Source organism: Geotrypetes seraphini, chromosome 5 (genome assembly GCF_902459505.1).
Source record: "Geotrypetes seraphini chromosome 5, aGeoSer1.1, whole genome shotgun sequence".
NCBI lineage: Eukaryota > Metazoa > Chordata > Amphibia > Gymnophiona > Dermophiidae > Geotrypetes > Geotrypetes seraphini.
This window is the reverse complement of record NC_047088.1, coordinates 182,155,265-182,169,426: the sequence shown is the minus strand read 5'-3', so window position 1 is coordinate 182,169,426 and position 14,162 is coordinate 182,155,265. Positions and strand designations below refer to the sequence as shown.

Here is a 14,162-nt window from a genome sequence, read left to right as displayed (position 1 = left end):
TCACACTGACTCTTTTCTGGGCCTTTCCTGAAATGGTAGAGAAAATGCTGTTTAGTTTTGAGGGTACATTGGTTACAAGAAATGTTGCACATTAGTAAGCCTCTTCCTTTTTCTAAAGTTGTATATGCTTCCTGATTAACACCCCCCCCTTTTTTTTTTTTTTTTTACAAAACAGTGGAAGCGATTTTTAGTGCAGACCGGCATGCTGAATGCTCTCTGCACTGCTCCCTTCTCATAGAGTTCCTATGAGCGTCTGAAACAGCGCTGCTTCCACGGTTTTGTAAAAGGTGGAGAAAGTGAAATCTAAAAGGGAAAAGGGTCAGGTTTTAACAAAACATTAGAAGAAAGCATTGATATGCAGAGTGATGATACTTTAATATTTTTCAGTGTGAAACTATTTTGTGCGGAGAGTTTGCTCAGGTCTGTGATAAGAGCAGATTTTGATTGTCATGCATTGTCAAGATTATTTTTGAAGCAATGCAAGCAGAACCTAAACAGAATGCACTACCTTTTTTTCAGGGGTGCAGACTTTTGATAAATCATGAACTTCAATTTTCCAAGGCTTGCTTATTGGTTCTTACTAATGTAATAATGTTTCCATGATGACTCCACTGTAATTGGGGAACGATCAATTTATCTCTGCAAGCAGCGCCTAGCTGGCTTTATATTCTAGGCCACCTACAGACAACAGAGGTGGAGTGTGGTATGTGTGTGTGTGTTGTGTTTTTTTTGTTTTTTGTTTTTTTTTTTCGCAGCCAAGGAGGCAGGCTGGCAGCTGTTGTAGGGCTTGTAGAGAATGTGATGTGGGGCTAATCATTCCTTTTCTGCTCTGTCTGTGCAGGTTGCATTAACTGTTTTGCAATGGCCGCCTCCTTGCCCAGGACCCTTGGTGAACTTCAGCTGTATCGAATATTGCAGAAAGCCAACCTTTTGTCGTACTTCGATGCCTTTATTCAGCAGGGAGGAGACGATGTCCAGCAACTTTGTGAGGCTGGAGAGGAGGAGTTTCTAGAGATAATGGCGCTGGTAGGAATGGCCAGCAAACCTCTACATGTCAGGCGGTTGCAGAAGGCTTTGAGGGACTGGGTTACAAACCCTACTCTTTTTAACCAGCCACTCACATCTCTACCAGTCAGCAGTATCCCAATATATAAGTTGCCAGAAGCGTCTCCTTCCATCCTGGGCATGTCATGCAGTAGTTATGAAAGGAGCAGCAATACCAGGGAGCCTCATCTCAAGATTCCAAAGTGTGCTGCCACCACGTGCGTGCAGAGCATGGGTTCGGGAAAATCTGAGGCGGTGGCAAACTCTCCGCTGCAGAGCGGCAGCGAGCCGAGACTCTGGCAAGGGCACTACACCACAGAGAGCGAGCACAGCCTTTCCCCGGCCGACCTGGGCTCTCCTGCCTCACCCAGGGAGAGCACAGATGCTCTTGATGCGGCTGCTGCACTCTCCGTGGCTGAGTGCGTGGAGCGCCTGGTCCCTACCCTACCCAAGAGTGACTTGAACGAAGTCAGGGAGCTGATGAAAACCAATAAGAAATTGGCCAAGATGATTGGGCACATTTTTGATATGAGCGAAGAAGATCCCCATAAAGAGGAGGAGATTCGCAAGTACAGTGCTATATATGGTAGATTTGACTCTAAACGAAAGGATGGCAAACACCTCACGCTTCATGAGGTAAATGAGCTATTTAACATATAATTTTGTCTTTTTAAATTATAAGGCTGCTCTGTTTGCTGTATTAGCCTATTGGTAGTAAAAGTTTCTGTTCCTTGGAAAATAAAAAGAGAAAGTATCGAAGGGGCAAAGGGGGGGTGGGGAGCCTGTGCCTCATCTTTATTCCAGAAAAAATTACATTTTGAAGTGATATCTATATTTGCAATATCGAGTTAAAATATTCAGCATAGCACCTTTGCTAGGTTGGATTTCTAAAGCATCATGTATCAATTTGATGTGAGCATCCTCCTGCACTGTATATACATTTTGTATGCGATGGTATGTATTTGGATGTGTGTAAATATTGTACTGTACAGCAGAGAAAAAGAAAACCACCACCTCTTCAGATGTTTGATTCTGTAATGTAGTCTAAATGTGTTTTGGTTTGGTTTTTTTTTTAACTTCAATATAAAGATCTACAGATGTGAAATACTGCTTTTGATCTTTGTATAAACCAGGGGTCTCAAAGTCCCTCCTTGAGGGCCGCAATCCAGTCAGGTTTTCATGATTTCCTGAATGAATATGCATGAGATCTATGTGCATGCACTGCTTTCAATGCATATTTATTGGGGAAATCCTGAAAACCCGACTGGATTGTGGCCCTCAAGGAGGGACTTTGAGATCCCTGGTATAAACTGTTCACCTCATGGTTGGGAATGACATCCCTAAAGGCTGAACATTATCTTGCTGCAAAGGGCTTCAATTTGTTTCGGTTTTACAGAAAAATGCAACCCAGATCTGTTCCACCCCCCTGCATTGTAGATAGAGAAGGGCGTTTTGGTTTTTTTTTCTACCCTCCATCCACCCAATCATGAATGCTAGGACAAATTGTTATTTATAATATAAGGAGTTGTACATCCCATCCTACCACTGGTGCCAGTGTGAATGGTAGGGGCTAAGTCACAGGGTTGATTTGGAGGGGCACTGACCTACCGAGAGGGGAGAAAGAAAAGATAAAGGAACAGAACAAACTTGCTCTTTAACTTTAGGAAAGTATATACTTTTGCTATAAATACCTGTATAGGCGAACTAAAATTATAGAATAAGTAGAAACAAAAATGAAGAAATATCAGCTTTAAATCATTGTAGAAAGTGAGCAAATGCCAATATTTTTGGTTTTTAATAGTCAGGAAGAGGAGAAGGAAAGTAAACACCAGCGGGCAAAACTTTATAAATGGATCATAGCTTTAGCTTAACATAATTGTCCATACAAATACTCATACCAAACCATTTTTAAAGTAATAAATAGAAGAAAAAGAGAAATAAGATAATCAATAAAAAGGGTACTTACTTCATATTATAATGACTGGAAGAAGGTGGTTCTGGCCTTTTGAAAGCTAGTCAAAAATGTATTGTTGGCTTTTTTTTTTTTTAAATTCAACTATCATCTTGTTTTAGTTTTGATTATTATCTTTAAAGTGAACTAGCCCAGTAAAACTACACTAAGGGCTCCTTTTACTAAGGCTGCGATAGCGGTTTTAGCGTGCACAGAATTGCCCCGCGCGCTAGACGCTAATGCCAGTATTGAGCTGGCGTTAGTTCTAGCCGCGTAGCGTGGGTTTTTCGCGTGCTAAAAACGCTATCGCAGCTTAGTAAAAGGAGCCCTAAGGCTGGCTTTTACTCGAGTCACGATGTGCTAGAGGATTTTCAGAAGGAAGAAGATCCAATCAAATCTGCAGTGAAGAATACGAAGGCAAAACAAAGGAAAACTGCAGAAATACGTACAATGATGCAGGCTAAGTTTATTAAAAACGGTTAAAAACAGCACCTTAAAATACACTAAGGGACCCAACATGGTCCGTGTTTCCGAAAGCACGCCTTCATTAGAGGTCCCAACTAAAGCGAAAATCCAATAAACTGTAGCCTGTAGGTACGTCAAAGGGCAATCTGTAAACGGACAGGCTGGCGTGGTAAATGCTCCGATGCTCATCTTATTCCTATAAGCATTCCTTCCCTCCTTCCCTTACTTTGCCGGCCCTCTCTAAAAACCTCCAGCACTGCTTGATAAAAGAGGGGGTAATTTAGCCAAACCATTCTTGCAGTAAGGGGACACAAAACATAACTTTTTTTTCCCCCACAGTTTTGCTTCTGCTTTTTATTTTATTCCTGTATAGAAAATGTATGTATGTATGTCTTCCTTTTCTTTAATTTCCTTTTCTTTATTTTTCTTTCATCTTTCTCCCTTTTTTCTGTTGTTCTCCCTCACTTTCTTCTTATATTCTCTTCACATGCAGTTCTAATAGTAGGAACCTTTCTCACTGTTATGTTCCTCTATAGTTAAATATAGATTTATATGCTCTTTATACAGAAAGCTTTATTTTGACTTCATGTATTTGAACTGCTTCCTGTATTTTCTAAAAATACTCAATAAAAAACTATTGAACTCAAAAAAAAAAAAAAAAAAAAAAGAAAATGTATGTATGCTCTCTGCACTTCTGTTTATGATGCCTGATGTTGAGTAGAGTAGGGGTGGGCAACCTGTATATACTTAAACATAGAAACATAGAAGATGACGGCAGAAAAGGGCTATAGCCCATCAAGTCTGCCCAACTGAATGAATGTCTGTACTATCCCTAGTAGACCACAACATTAAATAATTTCACAAATGAAAATGCACAGAACTCCATAGACTACCTGTGATAAATTACATAAAAATTTAACTAAAAATTATGGAAACAAACTGCTTCAGTGGCTGTTCTGAAAATATGTGCAAAATTCAGTATTTAACCAGAGTTTTGGCAATTTAAAAATGTTTTCTGTGGGTGACCCAGATAGGAGGTCTTTTTTCTTTCTTAGGGTACCCCTGCATGTGTATTATTAGATATTTCTCTTTAAAATATAACAAAATAAAGATTTTGTTGACCCGTCTCATTTAGTTAGTTTTCTCTCCCTAAAACGCTTGGAGAATAAAGGAACAACAGCTTCTATATAATAGATTAAGGTCTTTATTTCAGCAGCAGATATACTTATCCTAATTATTAATGTTATGTTTTAGTAAATTACTCTTTCATTACTTTTTGGAACTTATATGAGGACTTGAGTGTAATTAAGTAAGTTTTATTTCTTTATATATTTGATGATTTTTGTGTTTAATTGTTATGTCTTAATTACGCTTTCTGTACAAGATGTTATGCTTGGAAATAATTTTGAAATTTAATAAAAAAAATAAAAAAAAGTTTTCTGTGCATTCTTCCCACCCTTCCCACACACAATTCTCATGGGCTGCAGGTTGCCCACCCCTGCGCTAGAGTGATTCTGATGTACGAGAAGCAAATAATGAAAACTGATTTAGGCCCCTTTTACTAAGCCGTACAGTTAGTTGCGTGCCATGCGGCAAATGCTTCATTTCCCATTCACTTTATATGGGCATTGGAGCATTTACTGTGCCGGCCCTCACTGTCAAGCATAGTTAAAAGGAGGGAGGGGGGGTAGTATGTTGCTAACAGATTTAAAAACCAAACTAAGATGACATGGTTACTTGTTGAGGTTCATTTCTGTTAATGCTCCAAAAAATTATTATATAAAGAAGACATGAATAAAACAAAGATCCGTTAACAGATGGAGGTGAAAGCTTAAGAGGAGGAGGAACATGTGATAACTGGGTCGTAGAAGACCAGCAAATGTAGGGTGTTAAGTGATGCAGTTCAGATGGCTGAGTTGTTTGTAACGGAGAGCTGTAGTTCTGCAAAGCCACAGAGTAACATGGCAGGTGACCTTTTATTATTTTCCCCCCTAATGCTTGGTGAAATGAAACCCTCCTATTTTATTTAATTGCAGCTGACAGTTAACGAGGCAGCTGCCCAGCTGTGTGTGAAGGATAATGCACTGCTGACAAGGCGAGATGAGCTCTTCGCGCTGGCACGCCAGATCTCACGAGAAGTCACATACAAATACACATACAGAGCTACCAAGTAAGCTTCTGGGTCACAAATAGCCAAACCTACCTTGCCAAAGAAGAAAGCACAAAGTAATGATCCTGGCTTCATATTCTCTTAACTCTTTTTGGAGTCCAGGTATATGGAAAATGGACAGCATGTGAAAGGACTAACAGTTTTATAGTAGTAGACAGTAAATACAGTAATTCCGCCTCAGAGAAGTTCTTGTAACTAGGATTTGGTTATGTTTCAAGTTGTACAACTTCTACATGTGCAGATTTGGAAACTTGTTTTTTTCATGTTTCTGAAGTCCAAACAATTTTAAAGAAGGTCTTTTATTTATAATTATTATTATTTTAAATTAACCACCATATAAGGGAGCAGTGTAATTGCAATTTTCTAAAGTGATTCATTACTTTCTTCACAGTTCTTGCTGTGTAAAGGAGCACAATTTATCTATGTTTTCATTTATGCAACTAAGCATATGTGTAAAGAATGGAAGACTGTGGGTAACTGAATTATCAAACTGCTTTTGTATAAGGACTCATCTGCTGTCATCCTAAACCTTGGATGTCATGAGATCTCTGAAGATGAAAATGGTGCCCTTGAGTAGCAGTTTCCTAGTGTACAGTATAGTGGAGACATCTCAGTTGCATGCTCATTCAATCCTGCTTACCAAACAGTGGCTGCTTCTCCCTCAAATGTGCTGCTTCTTGTATCTTTCTTTCTACTACTGTCTCGTCTTCTTGGTCCACCATAGTTTTTTAACCACCCACTGGCTTCTCGGTTATTTTTTTGCTAATGTTTTCTCTAAAACTAAGTACAGATAGGTGAAATGTTATTTAGAGATGCATTTTGTTTATTTAACTGAAAATCAGTTCTGGCCTTATTTGCTGGTATCAGTGGATTGGGATTTAGAATTTAATTACAAATCTTTCTAATGCCATGCTCAAGTTGTATTACCATTCAGATAGAATAAATAGTAAATTCTTTTGGGGAAAGAAAGGTACTTGAGGCAGTGGAGGGTGAAGTGACTTGACACCAACACCCCTTGTGAGTTGCACATCTTGTATGCACTGCATTAGAAAAGATAATGCTAACACATGCTCACACTGGAGGGCCTAGGTCAGAAAAACAAACATTACCTTTCTTACTTTCAGGAATCTTAGGAAGCACCACTGTGATCAGGTGAGGTGTTGTATGTTGGCTGTGGTTACAGGATTTTGCCAAAACACAGGACAAAATGCAGTGTTCCCATTTACATTTCTCAAAGGAAAGAGGTAGTGTACTTTATGAAACACAACACATCTGAATGCTAACACTTTAGTGAGCTAGTATTTTGGACTTGAGAAACCATAATGAACCTAGAAAAAAGAACATTTGTACAGTTCAGTAAAGGTGAACCAAAGATGATGTAGATAACCAGGGACCACATTGCTTCCATTTTTCAGGTAAAGGAAGGAAAATAATGTAGAAGCTTCATATGCTACACACTGCTGGATTCTTTTGGCATTGATCTAATAAGAGATATCACAGTTTACATAGGATACATTGGTAAATTTCCTTTTCTTTTTTGTTTAGATCTAAATGTGGAGAACGAGATGAACTGTCACCCAAGAGAATTAAAATAGAGGTATTTCAACACCTTTTTTAAAATGAAATTTACTTTGCATGTTAAGTAAAACAAACAAATTGACCAAGCAGTTTTTCCTTCTTTCAGCTTCATCAGAACCAGGGCTGGAATTCTGGTGCTGTGAGTCTTCATTTGCAGCCACAAAAAAACCCAAAACTCTAAAACAGGATTATAGCATATGTATTGTTAAATGAAGCCTGTACTTAAGCCCAATTGCAAAATATCCTTAATAGAAAAATCCTTAAATAATTAGTTCATAGTTTACCTTTGTTATACCACAAATAATATAAATATCTAAGTGGTTTATAAACAAACAAGTAAAGGAGGTGAAAAAGAGGACAACATAAGGAGGCCTAGATTACATTAATTTAAAAAAGGGGGCGGGGTGGAAGATAAAAGAGGATAAGTACAAAATTAGATTAATAAATATAGAAAAAGAGGGGAGGGAGTGCAAAGAAAGAAGACTATAGTAATGACCCGAAAGAGTGGTGGATCATTGGAACCCTCTCCGACGTCACGTCTTCCAGGGCAGAGCCCTGTATGGGACATGTATGGGAAGGTCCCACAGCCAGTCTGTTTGAGTTTGCCATTGCTGCTTCAGGAAAGCAGCAGTGGGGCTGCTATGGGGCAGTTGTTGGTGGATGTAGGGTGGGGAGAGAGAAGTGCAGACACTGGTATATGTTGGGTGGGAGGGAGGCAGATGTTGGTGGAATGGGGTGGAGCAGATGATGGTGGAAAATGGGTGGGGTGGGAGAGGAAGTAGACACTTGTGGAAGTGGAGTAAGGAGAGAAAGGTGACAGAAGCTAGTGTAAATGGTTTGGGGTGAGGGAGAAAGAGAGGGCAGATTCTGTATAGAAGTGTTGATGATGTTCAATTAATTCACCCAATAGACCAGGAGTGTCAAACTCAATCACATAAGGGGCCGAAATCTAAAACACAGGCTATGTCGAGGGCTGAATTTTCTATTAAGATTCTTAGAAGTATAGAGCCTTCCTCACCCTGAGACACCAGTCAGGCACTACTGTGGAGCGCCCTGCTCCAACCTAGATTTTACACTGGGACTGAGTCCTTCTGCCTGCAAATGGGTACTGAGGCAGCATGGTGAGGAGCTTGGAGTGCCACTGGGACTGGGGCTGCACAGTCAGGCAATTAGATGCGACATAGTCACCGAGGGCCACATAAAACCGCCAGGCGAGCCAGATTTGGCTCCCGGGCCTTGTGTTTGACATGGGTGCAATAGACCTTAATCCCCCTAAAGAAGTATCGGTTATCAACCAAAAGCTTGCAAAAATTAATGACTGGCTTGTTGCTAATATGTTGGCCCTAAACATCAGTAAAACAAAGGTTATGATCTTCCCAGTAAAAGAGGGCTAATCCCTTACAAACCCAATTTCAATAACTCCTTTGCAAACAGTCCCCACTCTCAAACTTCTAGGTGTCATGTTTGATATAAAATTAACATACCATAACCAAATTAGTACAGTAATTCATAACTGTTTTCAAAGATTAAAAATGATCCGCTCGCTCTCTGTTACTTGATTCTCAGTCCATTAATATCTTAATCCATTCATTGATAATTTCCCGCCTAGACTATTGTAATTCCCTCTACAAAGAAATAACACAAAAATAACTTGGTGCCTGCAGTTCATGCAGAATACAGCTATCAAGGATATATTTAAGGCCAAAAAATACAACCATGTCACGCCGCTATTTATTAAGGCCCCCTATAGAACACAGAATAGCCTACAAAATTCTTCTGTTAACATTTAAAATCTGTTTTACCAATACCCCTGATTTCTTGAATAGAATATTGATTCCTCATGTCCCCAAAGAACCTTCCACTCCATTTCCCAAAATCTTCTCACTATACCTTCCCTGAGACATATTAACACAGTGCACCCATACATTTTTTCAATTACCGCCCCCACTTTGTGGAACGCCACTCCAAAGTATTTAAGACAAGACTTGACCGTTTCAGTCTTTAAACCTATTTATTTAAGAACGCTTTTAATGTTTAACCGTCCTGATAAGGACGCTATTTCTTTGAATCTGAATGATTCTCATGGTATCAGTTCCCTTCCTAATATCCTTTCCACTTTTTCTTTCTTTATAAATAATGTAGTTCTACCACTTCCCCCCCGTACCAGTTCGTCAGTTAAGTCCTTGTACGATATAACTCCCCTGTACTCTGTAATTTTAAATACATGTACTTTTAATATTGTATGTCACCACCTTGAAGTCTGCTTTGACGGTATAATAAGATTTTAATAAACTTGAAGATACTGGATGGAAAGTGAGGGAGAATAAGTTGTATAGAAGGAGGAAGACAGAAGCCTGGATGGAAGAGGAGGGAGATAGGAAGATGATGGAAAGGGGAGAGAGGGGGTAGACTGCGTAAGGGGGAAAAGACAAGAGGAGGGAGATACTGGTGGAAGGGGAAATAGTGTGGAGACGCTGGATGGAAAGGGAGTGAGAGGAGGCAGATGCTGTGTAGAAGGGAGCAGATGCTAGATGGAAGAGGGGAGAGAAATGAGCAGATATTTTGGGGAGGAGAGAGGAAGGAGGGTGATTTGAGCAGATATTTTTTTGGGGGGAGAGATAAAGGAGGGATATAATGGTGGAAGGGAAAAGAAAGGACAGATATAGAGGGCAAACACTATAGAAGGGGAGAGAAACAAGGCAGAATTTGTGAAAGACTGGGAATAAGGAGAAATAAAATAGAAGAGACAGGGTGAGGGAAAGATATGGAAAGCTGCCAGTAGATTGTAAAAAAAGAGGGAACTTGAAGTCTAGAGAGTAAGAATGAGTTAAATCTAGACATAAGAGGTAGAAAAATAAATTGAAGGAGGAGAGAAAAATCCTGTCAAGAGACAAGATGGAGGAAAGCAGAAACCAGAGAAGTAAATGGTTAGAAAGCAAGTGTAGGAAAAATAATTTTTATTTTTAATTCAGGATAAAGTAGTATGGTACCTGTGTTTATAAAGGTTAATAAATAGAAATAAAAAATTAGAATTAAGATGATATCTCTTCATTGGACTAATTTTAATACAATTTTGGCCAACTGTCAGAGACTAAAACCTTCTTTTTCAGGTCAGGACAGCTTACTCTGTTGGCCTCTAAGAGCTAAAGGGTCATATTCTATAAATGGTGTCCTGATTGTAGGCAGTAGTAGGCGTCCTACTGCTGTCTAACCAGCCAGTTGGGATGCACATTTTCTTTTTTAAAAAAAAAAACCCAGCCCGAGGCTGGCCACCTACACTATAGGCGTGTGTCGTGGTTGAGGGAGACTCTTAGGGACACATAAGCTTGCCCAAGGCTGAGCGTGGGCATGGAGGATTGCCCATGCCCCCAAACCCCTACACCTCCAAAGCCCACCTAGACCCCCCTCCCCTATAACCTTTAACAGGAAGGCCGGCCGGAGGGATGCTGGCCTTCCATGGGAGTGGTTTTAGATATCTGGCCAATCAGGAGTCTTAGGCCACTCCTAATGCATCCCAGAATGCACTAGGAAGGAGGCCTAAGACTCCAGTTGGCCCAGGTGCCTAAAGCCCCTCCTATGGAAGGCCCGCCATTCTGAAGGAATTGTTTAGGGGTTTGCAGCTGGAGGGAGTGGGCATCCCTCCTGCAAACAATGTGAGGAGTTTGGCAGTGGCAGTGGAAGGGGATGACTGAAGTAGAAAACCAGTGGTCTTGTCACTGTGCCTATGCATTCAATATCTGATTGGTGGCTACCCCATCTCTGGATGCTCTGGAAAGATGTTATCTATTGTAGTATGAGAGAAAATTGTGTCAAACTATATTTTCCTTTTTAATTTAATTTAACTTTGTAATTTTGATGGAAATTGGCCACCTTTTAGGAGTGTGATGTCAATGAGTGGGTGTGCTAGGATTCACTTGACCTTGTTCACTTGCTTGTAGAATATCCTCTGACAGTGACTCAGCTGTTAAAATAAGCTGCTTTTGTATTTATTTAAAGCAGAAATGTAAATATATTAGTTTTTATAATTTAGATTTTGTAAGAAATATGGCCATAAAATCAGAAGAGTAAGTTGGTGATGGTATGTGGGAGAAAATAGCAAGTGATGCTATGGCAGATTGTTAGATTACCAAGCTTTTTGGCTACAAGTTAAACACTTGCCCTTCACTTCACTGGCAGACTTAGCATTAGAGTTCCTTTAGAAACTGTACGATGGAGTTAGTAAAAAAAATAAATAAATAAAATCAAAGATCATTAATCTTTAGGAATGTGAAGGGATATAAATCATATTTTTTGGGGCTATTCTCTGTTCAACAGGATGGTTACTCCGATTACCAAGAGACGCTACAGGCACTGCAGCAAAAACAAGAAACTTTAAAAGAGCAAGTTGCCCTGGCCAGAGCCAAAGGAGAAGATCTTACAGTGCATAATTTTCAGGTAAGATATAAGATGAGATTCTTTGTTTTTGAAGGCCTGAGAAGGTTTTTGGCTATTGAAAAACTATTGCTTTTGTGGTTGATTTTGCATGTAGAGCTGTCAGATGAGTCGTTGCAGATGTCATCTGCTAAACATTAAAGGTTGCAAGTGCTTTCTTCAGTTTTGTTTTTATATCAAGGCATATGTGGGTGTTTGGGGTTTTTTTTAACCTGCTCAGGCTCTCTCTTTACCAGGCATTGCCATGTCATGCAAGTCTGGTACCAGATCTACTGTAAAACGTCATTGCTGTGTACCTTCAGTTAGAAGACGAGTAGTTGCTGAAGTAACAGCTAGCCACTTTTTGCTAATCCTTTAGAAGGAGTAGACTGTTGGCTAGAGAAGCCAGCTGAGAACCAGGGAAATCGGGTTCAAATTCCACTATGGCACTTCCATTGCCTAAGGTAGAAACCTAGATTGAAAGACTTCCAGGGAGAGGAAAATACCTAATCTGTATGCAGTAAGTAATCTCGAGCAGTAGTTCTCATCCTTTTTCAGGGTACTGCACACCCAGCACTAGGTCCGCTTTGTTATAGTACATAATCACTTCCTTCCCTCCTTCACTTAATTTCCCTTCCCCTCCCTGTTCTACCTGGCATAAAAATTATGTTGGGGTTAAGGGAAATTTGTTTAGGCAGATTAAGTAAGGAGTGACTACCTCCCCAGAATAAAATAATCACCTTTCCTCCCTATGCACTGGTATAATTTCTCTCTCCACTCTTTTCCCTCTCGCACCCAAGGAATTACCTCTGGCCAGAAGTCATTTAACAAGCAGGTGGCTCATATGGTATAAGTCCTTTAGCACTACAATGTAGAAGGACCCCAGTTTGATTTTCAAGGGGTGGGGTGACACTTTGATGGTTAGCAAAAGCCCATGGTTCTGAGGTTTCAAACAGAGCCAGGTACTGTGGGCTAGATTCACTAAGTAAACCGATTCACTAACCTGTGTACCGATTCCGATCCGTGCAAGCAAATGAGGGGAAACAGCATGCAAAGTAGGCAGGGATGTGATTCACTAAACAAATTTGGGACACTGCCTGGGCTGGCTGATCAACAGAAGAAGCGACTGCTGGGGACCAGTCGCTAACGTCCTTTCCGACTGTCCTTGTCCTGAAATCCCAGCCCTGCAGCCCATCAAACCATGGAAAAAAAACCCTCCTCTCTGCTGCTCTGCTCTTTGCCGCCCTGCATCTCGACTGCTCTTCTCTCTCCCCCGAATGGTGGCGGACAGGGATACATCGCCGCACTTCTAGCTCTTCAAGAGACCTGCTCTTGCTGCCCCGACTCTCCTGCTTTCTGCTGCCCTTCCCCGCAGTGCGAGCTCGTGGTTTTAACCTGCAGGTTTAAAGTGGGGCTGCACTGCGGGAAAGGGCGGCAGGAAGCAGGAGAGTCAGGGCAGCAAAACTCAGTGTCCCACGAAGAGACCGGCGCCGGGGGTGGCAAACAGTTGTTAGCTTAAATTATCCAGAATTAAATTACCCAGAATTATAACCAATGTTAAAATTACATGTTTAGGGGCAGCTTCTGCAGCACAGGGAGAAATCAAAAGTGGATCTAGAGCAGCTTGTGGGAAGCTTAGAGCCGGGTTGCTCCTGAGCGCCACTTCGCTCTCAGCTACAGCCCAGCTGGAGCCGAGGCAATTGGCTTCCCGACAGTGGCGCTCCGTGCCCTGCCCTCGCCAAGACTCCCAGTGCAGAGTTATTCAATTTAGAAAATGATTAGGTGCAACTTCAAAGCTCGAGTCGTTAGTAATGGAAAATACCGGGTTGCTTCAAATGAGAATAATTGTTTGCAATGCAAAGACATCTCTTCATTTCGGTCTCCTTTAAAACAAAAGAAAGTTTCCAGTGCGGACAGCATGCGCAGACCATCTACAGGCAAAGAAGATGGTCTGCGCATGCATCAGGATCACTTAGCAGCGATCCGTGCGATCGGTGGGGGGCATACCAACGATCGCCCCCATTTTCATGCAGGCCTATAGTGAATTTGTCGGCCTGCGTGCAAACGGACACGGATCAAAGGTAAGGGAATCTAGCCCTATAGCTCCTTTCTCAAGAATGTCACGCTCATTGCAGGGATCAACCTAATATAGGGAGGAGAGGACGTTTAGGGCGGGGGGGGGGGGGGTAGTAGAATCCTTTACTGTGAATGAATGCTCCTGATGACAGATCCTAACCTGGTTTTGATTTGAGCTGGACAATCGTCAGGTCAAAATATACATATCCCACTTCTGCTCTGCTGACTCCCTCCAGTTCAGAGGCAAGCTGCCAGGAGGAGGTGGCAGTGCAGATGAGTAGTACTCAAGAGTGACACCTGCTAGTGAAAGGGTATCACACTGGAGAATGAGGAAGAGATGAAATATGATCATTTTTTTTCTGAGGATAGAGGTAGCTCTCTTCCTTTCTCTTCTGTAATTGGGCAAAATGTTTCCTTGACCGTCTGAGGTTCTGCTGTGGCCCACCAGTTAGAAACCTTTGAACTCCA

At 41.1% G+C, this 14,162-nt stretch overlaps 1 protein-coding gene across 4 annotated transcripts in view; it reads left to right on the top strand.

Annotated features, from left to right (window-relative positions):
* The window catches only part of NAB1 (NGFI-A binding protein 1), a 55,295-nt gene that overhangs the window by 14,186 nt on the left and 26,947 nt on the right, over window positions 1–14,162 (top strand). For all 4 annotated transcript variants that reach the window (XM_033946265.1, XM_033946263.1, XM_033946262.1 and 1 more), the window contains exons 2-5: window positions 842–1,680; window positions 5,497–5,630; window positions 7,176–7,227; window positions 11,523–11,642. In XM_033946265.1, the coding sequence (XP_033802156.1) occupies window positions 842–1,680; window positions 5,497–5,630; window positions 7,176–7,227; window positions 11,523–11,642 (1,145 nt within the window). The remainder of the gene's footprint in view (window positions 1–841; window positions 1,681–5,496; window positions 5,631–7,175; window positions 7,228–11,522; window positions 11,643–14,162) is intronic.